Source organism: Pan troglodytes, chromosome 5 (genome assembly GCF_028858775.2).
Source record: "Pan troglodytes isolate AG18354 chromosome 5, NHGRI_mPanTro3-v2.0_pri, whole genome shotgun sequence".
NCBI classification, from domain to species: domain Eukaryota; kingdom Metazoa; phylum Chordata; class Mammalia; order Primates; family Hominidae; genus Pan; species Pan troglodytes.
In genome coordinates this window covers 158,274,069-158,293,262 of record NC_072403.2, presented here as the reverse complement: position 1 = coordinate 158,293,262, position 19,194 = coordinate 158,274,069, and the positions used below count along the sequence as shown (strand labels likewise).

General features: G+C 36.6%; 1 protein-coding gene across 5 annotated transcripts in view; it reads right to left on the bottom strand.

The window, feature by feature from the left end:
• The window catches only part of GRM1 (glutamate metabotropic receptor 1), a 410,378-nt gene that overhangs the window by 27,001 nt on the left and 364,183 nt on the right, over positions 1 to 19,194 (bottom strand). For all 5 annotated transcript variants that reach the window (XM_054685492.2, XM_009451747.5, XM_009451743.5 and 2 more), the window contains 1 exon segment: positions 10,824 to 11,754. In XM_054685492.2, the coding sequence (XP_054541467.1) occupies positions 10,824 to 11,754 (931 nt within the window).

Genomic DNA, 19,194 nt, shown 5'->3' with positions numbered 1-19,194 from the left:
TGTTGTGGCCAGGTTTCTTGCTGGTATTCCTCTACTCCCCTACACTCAAACTTGATTAAATACTCACTGATTTTCTTTTTTTTATTCTATTAACTATTGTTAACAATCATATTTTATTGTTGTCCTGTAACTTATAATGTATTTTTATTAACTCAGAAGACAATGTCCTAATGATCTATTTTCTTTATAAGACAAAGCAAAGATCACAGACTGTGCTATTTTCTTTACCAATAAATTGTCCAGAGTTTGTAAAATAGTCGACTCTGTAATTTTTTTTAAATTAAGGACTGAATTATAAAAACCTTACTTCAAGTTTGCAGTAAGACACTAATGGAATCAACAGCTACAGTCACAGAACTGGCTGACAGCATCCCTGTTCTCCCTCATCCCTACTCCAACTCCCCTATCATAATTTCTTTTAATGTACTTTTATTACATAAGTCTATATTTTTTCATACCCATCTAAGCCAAATAATATGAGAAATATGAAGTTTGATCAAGTGGAAAAAGATATTAATTCCCACAGTATTTGAGGGTATTTGCTAGGCGCATGGTAACTTGAGAATATATTTTTATAACTGGAAAATTTGGGGAAGGAAAGTATTTCCTACTGTTATTGATTTATTTCAAAGAGTTGTTTTTCATTACCTGGAGCAGTATCACCTAGGGGCTCGGCCTAATTTTGTTAGCAGCCAATTCCTCATATATCTTACAGATAATTTGCATAGAGGCTAGTATTAAGTTGCCTTCAGTTATAGGAGGCTTCCCTTACTCTGTTGAAATAAAATGTTATTATAGGTACATTTTTTGTTGACTTGATTAAATACTCACTGACTTTCTTTTTGTATTCTATTAACTAATGTTAATAATATTTTATTGTTGTCCTGTAACTTAAAATGTATTTTTATTAACTCAGAAGACAATGTCCTAATGATCTATTTTCTTTATAAGACAAAGCAAAGCAAAACAAAACAAAACAAAAACAAAACTTAATGTTCGTCTTTTCTTAGTCTTCATCCTGAGGCAATGGAGAGGCATTTTATAGCCAGAAATCTATATAATAGAAGTGAAGATAAGGTCTGGCTTTTAAACTTAGTTGACTCTACACCTCAAACTTTTATAACAAATGGATCCTCTAATAGAGCCATGGAGTTTTCTTCCCCCTCCATGGACAGTATTTCTCTCTGTGCTATGCAGAGCCCTGTGGGTTGAGGGAATTCAGTCATTCTCTTTGGGTATCTGGACCTATAATAACATGTGAACTCATGAGCATTGGCATGGTTATCCTTAGACTCACCATGAGTGCTCACGAAATAAAGATATCTGAGGAGAAGATGAAGAAGGCATAGGGTGAGACAGGAGGCAAGAAGACAGAAACCTGGAGCCTTTCCACTCTGGACCCAGTCTTCTATGTCATATGAGATACCTGATATTATTTCTTATATTTTTACATTAAATACCCCATCCCATTTGCTTAGGCTAGCTTAAGTTGTCGTCTATAACTTGCAGCCAAAGTATTCTAATTAATGACCCTTTAGGCTCTATTCTTGTGATCTGAAGCTTCCAAAGCCACTGAGACTTTTCTCTTATTTTCTTCATTCTCCAAACTCTCAATACTTTTGCTCCTGGACTAGCTTTACAACACGTTCACACAGTCTGCTTCACTTTTAAGTTGATAACACTTTACACTGGACACTAAGGCTAGCAGATGGGATGCAAATGACCTCATCTTTCTTTAGCTGAGGCCAAGCAGGGACAGGTTGCCAAACCGTGTCATACAGGGTGTCCTTCTTCACACATCTCACACGGAGTAACAGTAGCATGCCTCCACTTCCAGAAGACTTACAGCTCCTCCATTTTTTATAGCACGAATATAATGAATGCATAAGGCTAAGGCATATCCCCAGTTTCTAGAACTCTCTTTACTTGAAGGGGTAATTACGAATTTTATGTTAGTATAGTATATGAACTTTCATATACCTTCCCATGTTTTTATAATTTTAATGTCACGGGCTAACAATTATTGAGATTTTTCTCAATTATTTAGGTATTGTGCTGTGCTCTTTATACAAATTTTCTCATTTTATCCTCCTCAGAACCCTATGAGATAAGCACTATTATTATCCATTTTTATAACTGAAATACATAGAAGTTAAGCAATTTGCCCAAGGACTAGTAATTTGAAAGAAAACAGATGACTCGATAGACATCTGCTATGAGCTGAATGTTTGTGTTTTCCAAAACTCATATGTTAAAATCTCCCAATGTGAGAGTATGAAGAGGTAGGGCCTTTGGAAGATAATTAGATCAGGAGGGTGGTGCCCTCATGAAGGAATCAGTGCCCTAATGAAGATACAGGAGGGAGCTTGCTTCCTCCCTCCTCTGCTCTCTATCATGTGAGGATACAATGAGAAGATGGCCATCTTCAAACCAGAAGAGGACCCTCACTAGGACCCCACCTGCTCCCTAATCTAGGACTTCTCAGCCTCCAGAACTGTGAGCAATATATTTCTGCTCTTAAGTCACCCAGTCTATGATATTTTAGTTATAGCAGTTCAAACTGACTAAAAACAACATCTGACTCTGAAATTTCCCATTCACATGAGTCACCACATTATACTGTTTCTTATCATTTCATGCACACAATGAGATTGTAACCACGTGTTATACCATGAATTTTTTGGGAATGGGCTCTATCTCTTATTAATTGAATTTAATGCATGAATAATAAATACATTATTGAGGTAACAAACTTAGAGAGCCACTGAAAGATAAAAATAAATGATTTTTATCCAGAAAACAATGATTTTTGGCCCCATTTACTCCTCTTATAAAAATGGCATTGAGCTTTCCAAGCCTCAGATTCTTTATTTGCATGATGGTGTTATGAATGTACCCACCTTGGGCCATTACACATAATTATCTGGGAATATTTATGGATTCAGTTTAGAAACTACACATTAACATATGAGAATAAAATATTCAGTTTCAGAACTTGAATATGCATTGACTATACAAGTTTATCTGAATCTGAAATATAAAAGATGACCTATATTTAAAAGGAATTGTGTTCTCTTTGAAGATATAGCATAATAGGTGCCCATGGTCTGTCTCAGGTGAGAACTTGAAAATATGAGCCATAAGTATTAAAAGTATTAAAAGTAGCTATTTCTGTGTTATTTGTGGAGCAAGTGTGTTATTTGCAAGAGAAAAATAAAGGAAATGGTGGTGACTGCAAATTTGCTGCACCAGGCTGGGGACAGGGAATGTGCATCTCCATTATCCTGGGGCCATTCACCCCTTCCTTGCACTTGAGCATGTGGCTTTCCAGGTGGTCTCCTGCAGCAGCATTGTCCTCCACACACCATTTACTTACTAAGCTACGTTCGTTCTAAAGTATGCTAAGGGCCTTCATGTGAAGAAAAAGTGTGGCATCTTTCAGGAAGTGAGAACATTCTGGCCTGATTTTTTGAGGAGCACAGGACTTTACCTCAAACGAAATATCCTTGCGCTGGCCACCTAGGCACTATGACCTGTCAGGGATGGGTCTAAGGATTTCTAACTCTTTCCAATCACACAGAACAGATGTGCATGCTGTATCCCCAACTGAGTCTAACTCTGGATACACAATACCCTTCTTTCTTCTTCTTCTCCTTCTCCTTTATTCTTTTTGTTGTTGTTGTTTGTTGTTGTTTTGGAGATGGAGTTTTGCTCTTGTTGCCCAGGCTGGAGTGCAGTGGTGTGATCTTGGCTCACTGCAACCTTCACCTCCTAGGTTCAAGCTATTCTCCTGCCTCAGCCTCCCAAGTAGCTGGGATTACAGGTGCATGCCACCACGCCTGGCTAATTTTATTTTTGCATGTTTAGTAGAGACAGAGATTTGCCATGTTGTCCAGGCTGGTCTTGAACTCCTGACCTCAGGTGATCCACCCACCTCAGCCTCCCAAAATGCTAGGACTATAGGCGTGAGCTACCATGCCCAGCCTACCCTTCTTTCTTCTACAAAGGGCACCTACTTACAGGCTGAGAGTGCTCCAGCCCATAAGTAATTCCAGAAGAACACACCTTCCTTTCCAGGCTTTCCCTCATTTGTCCCTTCTCAAATCTTACTGTCAATGTTTATAAGTCCAGAGGCCCAATAAAATCAGTAGGATGGGGTTTATTTTCAAATTTTAATAAAAATGATAAGTTCCCAGCCTGATTTTTCATACTATGTTAATACCAACCATTACACGTCAACACAGGTGAGTGAGAACCAGTGTCACCCACAAACATCCTCAGAGTTGGTGCTTCATTGTCATAGTTCTCCATTAATGTCAGATGGCTCTGCTAACAGCCTAGCTCTCAGCCAGGCCTCCCGGCACACACCAGATGATCTCTCTCTTATGTTTCCAACTTTTCCTTCTTTGTCACCTCTTTTCTCAGATATTACAAAGAAGCTTAAAGTTCTCCTCTATGATACCCTTCCTCCCTCTTCTTCAACCTCCTTAAATACTGTCGGAATTTCCTACTTCTTTTAATGCCAAACTCCTCAACTTATTGCAGTATAACTTCTAACCAGATTATAGCACTGAAACCTCTCAAGGTTAACCATACAGTCCCCATCCTTGGTGATTCCAAGGATAAGACCTCAAGTTCTATCTTATTGAAACATTCTGTTATTGACTGAATATATGAGTCATTCTCCCCAAAATTCATCTATTGAAGCCCTAATAGAGAATGTTTTGGAGATGGAGACTTTGGGTAATTAGGTTTAGATGAAGTCATAAGGATGGGGCTCCTAGGATGGGATTAGTGCCCATGTAAAAAACAAACAAATAAACAAACAAAAAAACACAACAGAGCTGTCTCGCTGTCTCTATCATTGCTATCTATATCCTCTATCTCTATCTCCCAAAGAAGAAGACATGTGAGCACACAGCAAGATGGTGGCTGTCTGTGACTCAGTGGGAAAGCCTTCACCAGAAACCAACCATGTTGGCATCCTGATCTTGATTTTCAGCCTCCGGAACTGTGAGAAAATACACATCTTTTATTTCAGCAGCTCAGTTGGTGGTATTTTGTTTTGACAACCTGAGCGCATTAATACAAGGTCTCCTTGGTTTCCATAATATTGCATCCTTTTATTTCCCACATTCTTTTTGATAACCTTTGTCTACTGCCTTCAGATTTTCCTTATGTTATCTCTTAAGTGTAAGAGTTCCCTAATGTTTGTTCTTCCCGGTATTTCTTCTTTTCTCATGTCATAACCACCCTCTTGGGCACTTTAAATATTTTGACAATTGATCTTCAAATCTAGAGGTCTGGCCTAGACTTTTCTCTTAAGCTCCAGACTTAAATTTCTAAGAATCTTATGGATACCTCCCTTTGGATGACTTTATAGCACTTTCAATTAATTAATCTGAAACCCAACTTGTCAATATCTCCTCTGTCCTGCTCCTGTATTCCTTATCTGTTTTAATAGTAGCAGTATTTCACTTGGGCTCAAATCATAAGAGTCCTATTCTATTTTCTTATTATTTCTTTCAGCTCGCATAACTGGTATTTCAAGTCTAGTGAATTAAGCTCAGAAAACTTTTTCATATGCATGTCTTGGATTCAACTTTACTGCTCTAGTTTAAGGCTTTTATTTTTACCTGTTATTGGATTACTGTGGCACTCTATTAACTGGTCTTTCTATAAGTCAGTTTCTTCCCCTAAAGCTTACACATGATGATGAAACTTCACAAAAACCTTTATTGTACCTTGTGATTTATAGAAAAAGTACTGAAACTTCCTCTTGATACATTAACCATTATCTATATTCTATAATCTTCTTGAATTTGCAAAGTTGCCCAACACTACATCTCTCTACGTGCTTCATGCATAACAAACTCTACGTCGTGGCATGAAAGTGCATTAACATTTCTGAATCTTCACTTATGTTATTTTCTCTATATAAAATAGTCTAGCATAGCACAATTTCTCCAGTTGAAAAACATGCTTTATGGTCAAGTTCAAATGCTACTTTTACTCGAAGATCTTTCCAATCCTTCTACAGATACTACTCCATTAACTGGACTTAATCTCTTTCTTCCCTGGGCACTGAGAATGTTATATTGGTTTTCTACTATGGCACATAACACAGTACATTTAGTTATATTTTTTAGTGTCTCCCTTCCCATATTGCAAGATTGGTGCAGTCAGGGCCTGCCTCTTATATATATATATTTTATCTTGACTACCTAGCACCATATCAAGTACCTAAGTGCTTTTAAGCTTACTGTTGAAACAATGATTGATTACATAAATGAATGAATGAGAAATTGATCCTCAATAAATATTACTATCCAGTAGTAAAATTCTATCACAAATGTTTCAATAAATCTTCTGATGTTTACTATAAATATCATGAAGAATTACAGTAGCTTTTAAAGCTATATATTGTGTGATTAAGAGAAAAATAATTACAAAATGACAAGATTATCCTGTTTGTGAGCCAGAATAGTAAATGGTTCTTTCAAATAAGTTCTAGTAGGGTATAGTGACTATAGTTAACAATAGTTCAAGTAGTTAGAAGAGAGAATTTTGAATATTCCCAACACTAAGAAATAATAAATGTTTGAAATGATAGATGTGCTAATTACCCTGATTTGATCATTACACATGGCATTCAGGCATTGAAATATTACAGTGTACCCTATAAATAGGTATAGTTATTATGTGTCAATTAAAAATAATAAAAATTTAGCAGAGCTATAGACATAAATGAGAACTGTATCAAAAATAAAAAAGAGGAGAACATGCCACTTCCATTTGGCCATGATATCTGTAAACTCACTAATACATTTCTTTTCATAATCAGAGGAAAGAAAACCAAAATGCTTACCCAGGACATAATGACTAATGCTGCAGGCTTATTTGCTTCTACTGGTGGACAAAATATATTTCTAGCAGAGAACAAAGTAGAAAATTTCCTCTGAGCATCATTCCATTTAGAATTTCACTTGGTTCTTGACTCAGTTAAAAAAAAACTCAAATACTCAAGAAATAATCAAGGTAGCATATAATAATATCCATTTACTTAGTAACCTATATTTTAAAATTACTTCCTTGTGTCAGTCTGATGCCTTTAGGGAGGAAAGGTTGTAATTGTTTTTAGTTTTGTACACAATTTTGCATGCAAAATATCATAGGAATGTATTGTCACATTTTAGCTCCATGTGCCATCAAATTGTTTGGCACTCAGTGATTTTATTTATCTAGGAATTAACTAGAGATGTTAGTTTGACATGTAATCACTGATGTAATTACTTTTTAAAGAAGCATGTCATTTATATGATATTTGAATTTTTCAGTTGAATAATGTTAACTCATTTTTCTTTAAAAGGAAGTGTTAAATTACTTGGATCTAATTAATTTACTTCCTCATAAATGTCCAGGGATTTTCATTTTCTTCTATTGCCAATAAATCAATTTTTTCAATATTTTAAAATCTACTGAGTCCTGCATATTTTTCCATTCATGTTCATTTTTTTAAAAAGCTAAAGAAATGAGAGGTGTCAAAGGTAACTTCAGCTGATCTCCCAGGATACAAGTATGCCTGAAGGGACTTCTGATTATAAATAACTCAAGCAACCCAAACACCCAGTATATTGATTAAACTCCTCCTATATTATATTCCAGAAAATGTAAAGCAAGTGCCCAAACCTTTGGTTGTGTCAGATATTCATCTGTGAATAAAATAAAAAATTGAAGTAAACTTTGCTAAAAACAGACAACGCAACATCATTCCAACCACGTATCTCAGAAACAGCCTGTCATGAGAATGCCGTTGGACTTGCAACTCCTCAAAACAATGTTCAAACAGATAGATCAGTTGGAAGCTCTTCATTACAGCATCTGTTCTGTGTTTATAGCTACACATGCAGACTGCTGAACACCCTCAGTGTACCATAAATGTAGGAATTACACATCTAGAATAGCAATAAACTCATTGGGTGATGTGTTATCTAGAGTTTTTAGCCCCTTTGCTTCAGTTGGCAAAACTCTAGCAGATTTTTGCTGCTGTAAAAATATTAGACTGTTTGTGCTTTTTTGTAACTTTGGAGACAAACTAAGAAAACATAAAATGGCAATAAAAAGGTAAAAACATAGCATTGAGATTCTTTTTTATATACTAAAATTACAGTCTCACATAGTTACAACAGGAGCAACAGCAGAACAAATGAGAAAAATGAGTAAACAGATGATTGTTTTCCATAGAAGGTTAGCCTCAAATCCCTCTCTGGGTCAGCTCATTTGCTTGGTGCATATTGGAGTAGGTATAAATTGTACTCAGAAAGCTGCGGGTTATAACTTTTAATTAGAAATATATTTCTTATTAAATGAATGTAATAATGCTTGATAAATTGCAGCTAATAGTTCAACAATTTACTGATGAAACCAGCACTTCCTAGACAACCAATCCAGTTAATTTAGACCGTGCTGATTTTTCTCTCAAAAGCAAGATCCCATATGAAATTAATTTCTAAATTTCTGATAGTGAAGGGAATGCTCTCAGTTTATAAGGAAAGTGGTTCCAGGTGTGGGAAGGTAATCTCTTGCAGCAATGCCTGGACATGAGAGAAATACTCAGCATTGTTCATGTGACATCAGATAGCTCCAACTCATCTCTGCAGCAGGCACTGCATACTCTTCATTAGTCACTGTTCTCTTAAACAGGTGCCCATATCTGTCTGTACACAGAATCACTGGGAGAGCTTTCAAAAATGCATATTCCTGGGCACCAACACACGATAACTTAATTATATAGGTTTTCTCTTTACCTTAAATGGTTAGAAGAGCAACTTTCAAAAATGACCCATACCTAAAAATTACAAGGAAGCTTCTGAAGAACCATAATAAAGGCAAGGTAGTTAGAAACATGGAGTGGAATAATGGTGGATGTTGTAATGGATCCCTCAGAAAACTGTAGGTGATGCAATAAAGTGAATCTTTTAATCCTTGTGAACACTCCAGTTTAAGGAATGCCTTCTTTCTTTTCATTTTCTTTCCTCTTATTTCTTCCCTCTTAATGGAAATTGTTAGTGATGCCATTTTACATCTGGACTAATTGTCTAATTTTTTTTCCCCGTTTCGTGGCACTGTTGGTTTGCTTTCATGCTCCCTGATAACTCCCTGCCAGGAGTTTGCTCCTGAGGGGAGTTTGGCTAGAATTAAAAAAACATGGTAAGAGAAAAAAAAAGGCTAACCACTTTTATGATCAACATCCTATAACAAACTTAAAACTTGATATACCAAGGAGTAAGCGTACATTATTGGCTTCATCCTAGTTTTGAGAAAATTAGGGATGTCTTTACTTGAAATCCATAAAATGGATTTCAAAGATATGTTTTCCTAAAGACTCCCTTGTTAGATCCTCAAAGTATATAAATTCTGCAAAAGATGCCCACGTTGCTTCTTGGAAAGTAAAGATACAAAAACCAAGAAATTTAAAGGATGTAAAATTTTTGGCATGTGTTAAAGTGAGAAGTATCATATCAGTTAAGATCTAAATAAAGAATAACTAAGGGGAATTACATTGAAAATTACACAAATTCTACTATCACATTTGGGATTAAGAAAATAATAATAATAAATAAATACAAGTTATAAAAATTTACAGCAGAGTACTTTTCTCACCTACAAAATAGGGGGAAATAATGTTCCTGCTGACAGGTTCAGATGGATGGAATGATTATTAACAATGTGTACCTTATCATGATTATTATTAAAACTTTTTATTTTTAAAGGATTGTTTGAAAGAGTAAAATTAATGCTGCTGGTGGAGAAAATGACTTAATCTTTGGATACTTCGGTTACCTTTAGAACTTCAAGCATCCGTGCTATTTTTGAAATAAAAAACATTACATGAAATTTGTTTTCATGGGTCACAGAAAGAGGTGACATATGCAAATTTAACATATGCTTCTTCTCAAAATAGAAAAAGGATAGGAAAGTGCTTATTATAAAAACAACTCAGAAGAATTATAGAAATATAATTCATCTGGACTTTGAATAGAATTCATCTGGAATTCATTTGGACTTTAATGTTCACACAAAGTCTCAAGATTGGGGCTTGTCACCTGGTTCCATTTTTTATTATTTTTTATTTTTTGGTGCTTTATGACTAAGAAACTATTCTGATCATGACTTTGCAGTAGCAGAGATGACCCAATTCATGTATAACATCGTGGAACATGTTTATTACAATGTACATTCCAGTTCAATAAATAAGAGAGATATGATAAGTCAGTTGCTTGCAGGATCTTATTTTAGGACATACTTGGTGCTCAGTGGTGATCAAATTTTGAAATGGCAATTTCTCCAGGTGCTAAGGTTTCCTCCCCTTCACCCCGGTTTAGAAGTGGTGTGATTCCGGAATGATAAAAATAAACCAGAAGCTACCTTCACCATGGTCAGAACTAGACATTATAATTAGTGCTTGCCTCTCTGACCCAGCCCCCAGGGGCAAAATGATGCTCCATAGAAGGAGGTCCCATGCGAAAGGGTAAGTTACCGGCAGAACCGAAGCTTCCGCTTCTAGGCAAGAATAAGGATTGTTTCCTGCTCCTTTTCTTTCAAAGAAATGAAAACAGGGAGGAGCCTCAGTTCTGCATTCTTACTGCAACAGAATGTGAGATTTAAGAAAGGGAGAAAAGATTAAGAAAGGAAGAGAAAGACATTGGGAAAATGGAAGAGACAACTCAGAAAACTAGAGGAAGATATGAGAGACAGAGAAAGAGAGAGAGAGAGACAGAGAAAGGAAGAGAAAAGAGAGACAAACAGGTCAGATAACTCACTTGGCATTCCCTGCCCCTGCCTTCTTTCTTCGGAAGATGTTGAGGAAAGTGTTGGAGCGGCAGGGCAGCTTGCCATCGCCAACATGCATGCGGACAACATCAGAGGTGGTGAAGGCACTGCGGACATTCCTCTCAGGCTTGGCAATAATGATGTACATCTTGGGAGTGAACATGCACCCCAGAGCCACTGTTACACTGAGACTCACTGCAAAGCAAGTTGTGATGATCTTGTAGTTGCTCCCAAAGTAAATGGGCACAAAAGCTAGCCAGATGATACAGGTGGTGTACATGGTGAAGGCGATATATTTGGCCTCGTTGAAGTTGGCGGGCACGTTGCGGGTCTTGAAGGCATAGTAGGTACAGCTCATGATGAGGAGTCCATTGTAGCCCAAAGGGGCCACCACACCCAGGTTGCTGGTATTGCAGATAAGATAGACTTCCTTGATACTTGGGTAGGACAGAATGGGCATAGGGGGTTCCATGATGATCAGGGTTACCACCAGGGTTAGTTGCACACTAATCAGAATTGAGGCAATGATCACTTGAGCCCAGGCACTCATGAACCTGGGCTTCCGGGTGCAGATCTTCTTCTTGCTGCCAGCCAGGATGCGTGCAATGCGATTGGTTTTAGTCACTAAAGCAGAGTAGCACATCGCAGAGGAGAGGCCAACCAAGAGGCGCTGGAGGTAGCAGGAGGTGGTAGTAGGTTTGGCAATGAGAGTGAATGGGCACACATAACCAAGGAAGATGCCAGCTAGGATGATGTAGCAGAGCTCCCGACTGGAGGATTTGACCACTGGTGTGTCCCGGTACAGTACAAAGATTAGGGTGACAAACAAGGTAACAAGGATTCCCAGGCATGAAAAGGCGATGGCTATAATGGATTCGATGTTGCTCCACTCAAGATAGCGCACAGGAATGGGCTCACAGCCTGTGATGAGAAAAATCATTTTAGCATGAATCCAAGGTTTCTGCTAGGAATAACAACTTGCCTATTAGTTACCAGAAACACAGTCATCTTTGCATTCTTCATGATTTACAGCATTTAATGCTTTTTTAAAAATGCGCACTATTACACAAATAAAGATACATCATTGTCTTACCTGGACAATTATGTCCCCAAATTTAATCTTATTACAAGCCTAATGTGACATACTTGAACCTACAAAAATGATCTTTTCTTCCAACATCAGCACTATAAATGATGCCATTCTGTGAATGGGACTCGGTTCTACATGTTCAGAAAAAGAAAACACCCAAATAAAACTTTATTTCCAGTGAGGGTTAAATGGTGATAATGGGATAGAATAAATTATTAAGAAATAAACTAACAAAACTTTTCTTTTGATGCAGCCATTGTCTGTAGGCAAGTCCAGCTCATAGACAAGTCGTTTTTGGCCGGCAGAGTGTTTTCAATGTAAATTTCATGGACTTCTTTAGAAGAATCTGCGTTCTCCTGTTTACTGCATAACTCTATATTATACCTTAAATCTCACTCTACTCATGAATCATGAATGATCTGTATCCGAAACCTGAGGGCCTTTGAGTTAGTAACCTCTAGTGGACATATCCAGGAAGAATGAAATCTCCCCTAACCCATCTCTTGAAAGGAAAGACTAGAATTTGTTCCTAAATTCCTGGCTTATCTTTTCCTTCTAGATGGAGAATAAAATGTATTTTGTATTTCAGAGTGAGAGAAAAATTTGTCAGGCTCTGGGACAACCCCTTCACAGAATTTTGTAATCACAAAATATTTGGTCTGGGCCAATATTTCCCAAATTGTGAGAATAAAGTCATTTCCATAAATTTAGGAAAAGACTCATTGTTCTGTAGCCATGGCAACAAGGAACCACCAGAACCAGTGCTAAACCTGTCAGTCAATCAACAACTTGCCTCAGTGAACATGTGTTTGGATGCCAAGCAAGCACTGTCAGCCCTTACTTCTGATAATCACTCAGGCAGGATCAGAATCACTTCAATAAATGAGTGCCAACTAATCAACAGTCTCATATGAGTAATCGTATTGCTACCGGTGATGTCAACCAGCTCTCAGAAGCTGCAAGGTTTTCAATCCCTAAACTCCACACTTTCTAAAAACTCCATATAAAATGAATAGTCTTCTGCTCAGAGAAAATGTATCTGCCTAGCACAACTATCCCTTACTATAGTAAGCAATTGTTTAGCTTTTGTGCTTTTTTTTTTTTTTTTTTTTTTTTTAAGACAGGGTCTCACTCTGTCGCCCAGGCTGGAGTGCAGTGGCGCATCTCAGCTCACTGCAAGCTCCGCCTCCTGGATTCACGCCATTCTCCTGCCTCAGTCTCCCAAGTAGCTGGGGCTACAGGCACCCGCCACCATGCCCGGCTAATTTTTTGTATTTTTACTAGAGATGGGGTTTCACTGTGTTAGCCAGGATGTTCTCGATCTCCTGATCAGCCTGCCTCAGCCTCCCAAAGTGCTGGGACTACAGGCATGAGCCACCACACCCAGCCAGCTTTTGTGCTTTTTAAAAAATTTTTATGTATTTAGTCTCACCATGTTTCATATTTCTAGAGGCTTCACCAAGATAATTTTGAAGACTCCTTATTTGATAACATTCCAGGAGATGCTCTGATCAACAGGGTCACTCACTGGACCCCCTCGTGCCCACATTCTGTCCTTCCCATGTACTAGCATGAGAGTCATTCTCAACAATTTTCTCACTCTGGCTAATTTTACTGAGCTCTTGTTGCTGAATTTATGTAGTTGTCCTAGGATTTGTAATCATGTAGGTCTTTATATAGAAGGCAATTAAACTTAGGTCTTTGTGTAAGGTAATTTCACCTGTATCTTTATATATTAAGTCATATAACCTTTGGTTTTGAAATGCACCATTTGGTAATTAGACATAAGCTTTTTATTATGTCAACAAATAGTTCACTTTAGAGATACACAATTTGATAAATATTTTTTTCCATATCTGTTTATTCCCTTGCTGTTTCTTTGCTTTTGCTGTTATTTACATACATATACAAAGTCTTATTTTATGGGTCTTTTTTGTTTGTGTGTTTGTTTCGTTTTGAACCATATTTTTCTGTTTTGTTTGTGTGTTTGTTTTGTTTTGAATCACCTTTTTCTGTTGACAATATAAGGGATAGTTCATAAACATTAGAGGAACATGTAAGCCTAAGAAGTGTCCAATCCAAGCTGGCCCTGAGTGCTAATGTTTGGAGATCCTTTAAATTGATAACCAATTTGCCAAAAGTGGTAGGTCACTCAGCCTTAGGTTTCTTAGAAAACCTTTACAAGAATACTTCCCGTGTTGTCAACTTATGAAAGATCACTTTATTTTAGTGATTGTGTGTTGCCTTCCTACACTCTGTTTGCTTTGGGAATCTAAGACACCATTAGCAAGCACACACTTTTGACAGAACTTAGTGGCCTCTCTTCCTTGTGTATCAGAGATTTGTCTCTGTCTAAATACAAACCTTTTTCTGGAAGAACTTATTCTTCCTATATAAAGTCACATACTAATCCTAATTTTTTTTTTGTTTTCCCAATACAGGCAAGACAGATGATATATAGATGATATAGATAGATAGATAGATAGATAGATAGATAGATAGATAGATGATGGATAGGTAGGAAAATAGATATTTAAAATAACATTGGCCATATGGGAACTAATTTATGATGAAATCAATAAATTAAAATATTTAAAAGGAGATCTAGACAAATTAGGAGATAAAATACCACAGTCAATTGTCAGTTTCTTTAGCTGTCATCCTGCAAACAAATTTTCCAATTCAAAGATGATTTTTGTCAAGGCTTTGGTAACCTTCTGAATGCTACCTTCTTTTCATTTCACTCTTTTTCTATGCAACTTTACCTGACTCTCTAAATGAACTACTCTGTCATCAGAGTTTTTACTAGAAAATAGTATAACATTTTAAACTTTCTAGAACATAAGTCAGATCTATAGAAGTTGAATTAAAGAAACCGGTATAAAGCCAAATTAAGACCTATAGTTAATAATTTTCCTAAACTTCATGAATACAGAACATAATGTTTGCTATAGAATTTGGAAATTTTATTAGATACTTATTGTCCATACTACAAGTACGTACCAATTAATTCAATTAATTATTAGCCTTTGATGGAGAAAAATGTTTAAATGCAAGAGCAGAAAAGAGAAGATTAAAGTAACCCAGTGGTGTAACATTTAAAAAAGAAAAATAGAAAAGGCATTGCATAAAGCACTTTCAGAAGCTTTTCTTTCCATAAATATTCAAAGTTGTAAACTAAATAAAGATGAAGAAAAAACTTTAGGAAACTTTCAAATAGTTCTGAAATAGACTCAACAACTAACATAAAAAGGACCATATTCTCTCCCTCTGTAGGTAGGCTTAGACCTCCTGAATTAGTTGAATCAAATGAGGAAAAAACAGTTATAATGTAAAATTACCAATTTAGAAAATGTCTAATATGTGGCTTGACATTTCCAGATAGAGTTAAAAAGTAAATAACCCAAATCAACATAATTATGGATCTTTCAGTAAACCAACTAAAAGGTCTCTGTTCTCTATGGTTTGGGAGCCTATGGAAGAAAATCTGTAGATATCTCAAGCAGAAGTTTCATTTGAAGAATATTTGTGAAAACTCAGTACATCTCATGAAAAATGAGGCAATTTATTCTGGAAGGACAAGTTGGCCAATTAAACAGCAATGGAAAGACATTTTCAGGATAGCAGAAGATGTGTCCAGCTCATGCTTCATTTGCAATTAAATTAATTTGGAAAAAAATGTATGGGACATTGATAAAATTGCAAAAGAAACCTTTGAGCATCTCCAGATGGATTGTATACGGTTGTCCCTCTATATGATTTATTACTAGGTACTAGTTCAAATAGTGTGCTTATTTTATGACTCTGTTTAAGCATTCCCCTGTTGAAAAGCCACAATCCTCACAATGGCTAAAATACAATTAGATTTTTATTTCTTAGCTGAAACATTCTAATTTATAAATCCAGTGATATGAGGACATTTTCACCGGAATATTTATTCATGACCTCATCATTCCCAACCCTCTAGAAAAATGAAAGGGAACCTTGATACACTGATGATTACACCCATTAGTAATTTTAAACTGAAGCTCTGCAAAAGCCTCCAGAAGCAGAAAGGGCATGGAAGTTAACTGCTGACCCAAAGACCTTGGAGCATGCTAATAACCATATAATGATCTTCTGTGCAAGATCACCATTATAAAATTCTTGTATATATCATACTCTCCTTTGTATATTCTTGCTTATTCATACTTCTTTCCTTACTGATTTAAAGCTAAAAAAATCTGAGTCCATCTTTATTATTTCTCTTACTACTAAGAGGAATTTATCTGAGCCTAGATATACTAGAGACAATCATCACACTAACTCAATAATTTAGTTATATTAAGCTACTGTTGTGGACATCATTCGAGAAATAATATAAAGGTCTTTGCCCATGCCTATGTCCTGAATGGTATTGCCTAGGTTTTCTTCTAGAGTTTTTACGGATTTAGGTCTTACATTTAAATCTTTAATCCATCTTGAGTTAATTTTTGTATAAGGTGTAAGGAAGAGGTTCAGTTTCAGTTTTCTACATATGGCTAGCCAGTTTTCCCAGCACCATTTATTAAATAGAGAATCCTTTCCCCATTGCTTGTTTTTGTCAGGTTTGTCAAAGATCAGATGGCTGTAGATGTGTGTGTTACTTCTGAGGCCTCTGTTGTGTTCCATTGGTCTATATATCTGCTTTGGTACCAGTACCAAGTTGTTTTGGTTACTGCAGCCTTGTAGTATAGTTTGAAGTCAGGTATCATGATGCCTCCAGCTTTGTTCCTTTTGCTTGGGATTGTCTTGGCTATACAGGCTCTTTTTTGGTTCCATATGAAATTTAAAGTAGTTTTTTCTAATTCTGTGAAGAAAGTCAATGGTAGCTTGATGGGAATAGCATTGAATCTATAAATTACTTTGGGCAGTATGGCCATTTTCACGATATTGATGCTTCCTATCCATGAGCATGGAATGTTTTTCCATTTGTTTGTGTCCTCTTACTTCCTTGAGTAGTGGTTTCATGTCTAAAACACCAAAAGCAATTGCAACAAAAGCCAAAATTGACAAGTGGGATCTAATTAAACTGAAGAGCTTCTGCACAACAAAAGAAACTATCATCAGAGTGAACAGGCAACCTATAGGATGGGAGAACATTTTTGCAATCTATCCATCTGACAAAGGGCTAATATCCTGAATCTACAAGGAACTTGAACAAATTTACAAGAAAAAATAAAACAACTGCATCAAAAATTGGTCAAAGGATATGAACAGACACTTCTCAAAAGAAGACACTTATGTGGCCAACAAACATGAAAAAAAGCTCATCATCACTGGTCATTACAGAAATGCAAATCAAAAGCACAACGAGACACCATCTCATGCCAGTTAGAATGGTGATCATTAAAAAGTCAGGAAACAGCAGATGCTGGAGAGGATATGGAGAAATAGGAACGCTTTTGCACTGTTGGTAGGAGTGTAAATTAGTTCAACCATTGTGGAAGACAGTGTGGTGATTCCTCAAGGATCTAGAACCAGAAATACCATTTGACCCAGCAATCCCATTACTGGGTATATCCTCAAAGAATTACTAATCATTCTACTATAAAGACACATGCACAGGTATGTATCACAGTTCTATTCACAATAGCAAAAACTTGGAACCAACCCAGATGCCCACAATGATAGACTAGATAAGGAAAATGTGGCACATATACACCATGGAATACTATGCAGTCATACAAAAAGAATGAGTTAATGTCCTCTGCAGGGACATGGATTAAGCTGGAAACCATCATTCTCAGCAAACTAACACAGGAACAGAAAACCAAACATTGCATGTTCTCACTCATAAGTGAGAGCTGAACAATGAGAACATATGGGCATAGCGAGGGGAACATCATACGCCAGAGACTGTCAGGGAGTGTGGGGCAAAGGGAGGGATAACTTTAGGAGAAATACCTAATGTAGATGACGGGTTGATGGGTGCAGCAAACCACCATGGCACATGTATACCTATGTAACAAATCTGCACATTCTGCACATGTATCCCAGAACTTGAAGTATAATTTTAAAAAAGAAATAATATAAAAGTATGTTATGCTAACTTTTTCAATAACAATACTCTGCATATGCAAAGATTGCACGAGTTTAGATATTTGAAAAGATTCAGAAGACTTGTAGAAGGCACTCATGTAACAATTTTATTTAAAGTCAAAAGGTCTAATACGGTGCGAGAAAGACAGTGCATGTCAACACCAAGGGACCAAGAGATAACCAGGTGCAAGCTCTCTAGGTTCTTATTCACACATGGATAGACTTTATCTGTGGATTGGACTACCAGGATCTCTACCATGAATATTCGCTTTGGGTTAGCTAGGGCAGAAGTTTCAGTGGAATCTTTTTATCACCCCCAAGTCATGTAGCCAAATCAAGCTAATTGGTGATTTCAGGCAAAATCCATCAGTGAGCAAACTGGATTTGGTTGCCACCAAACACATTTTAAACTTTAAACTGCATATCATAAATCCAAGTTCCCCTAATGAGGACAATAGTCAAGGACAGATACTAAGGCCTCTCCAAGGATAATCATAAAGTTGTCCAAATCTAGCTATAAAATAACTCTGTCCTATACAGTGCATCAAATACAGATGAAGAACAATGTTGTTATGCTAGAGGGGATATAAGTACTCTCGTGTTGTAACAGTAGCAGTTTGTCATGACACCCAGAAACATACTTGCAATTCTACTATGATTGCTTTATCTCTTGGGAAGATGCTAGATTCTTTTTCATATATGGAAACCAGGCTTTTCAATGCCACTCTGGAACCATCCAAAACAGATCTATATTTTGAGTAAGCTTCTTAAAAGTTTTAGATTCTTTTTCCTTTTTATCTTTTCTTTATTTTCTTTGTTTTTTATTTAGGATAAATTTAAATTTATCCTAAATTTGAGAAACATTAGCTTTGCCATCTTGAGGGAATTAGCTGTAATGTCAATTTTGTCCAATTATGTAATGTCATGTTATGTGGCTTTCTTTGAGGTCCTGTTTTGAAGTTTTTAAAAAAGAGTTATCCAACCTCCAGGTGTGTTTGTTTATCCCAAGACTAGAAAGAGGGGAGACTACCTTCAACCAGTGGTGAGTAGCATCCACCTGACCTCAGAACTCAAAAGGGGGACTTTGTGAGAGTTGTGCTTTCCATATCTGAACCTTGGGAACTTGAGGTGCTGGCAAATGTTTATGGTTAGGGTTATGACAGAGAACTGAGAGCTATCAGACAAGTCAGTTTCCTTCAAGCCAACTACAA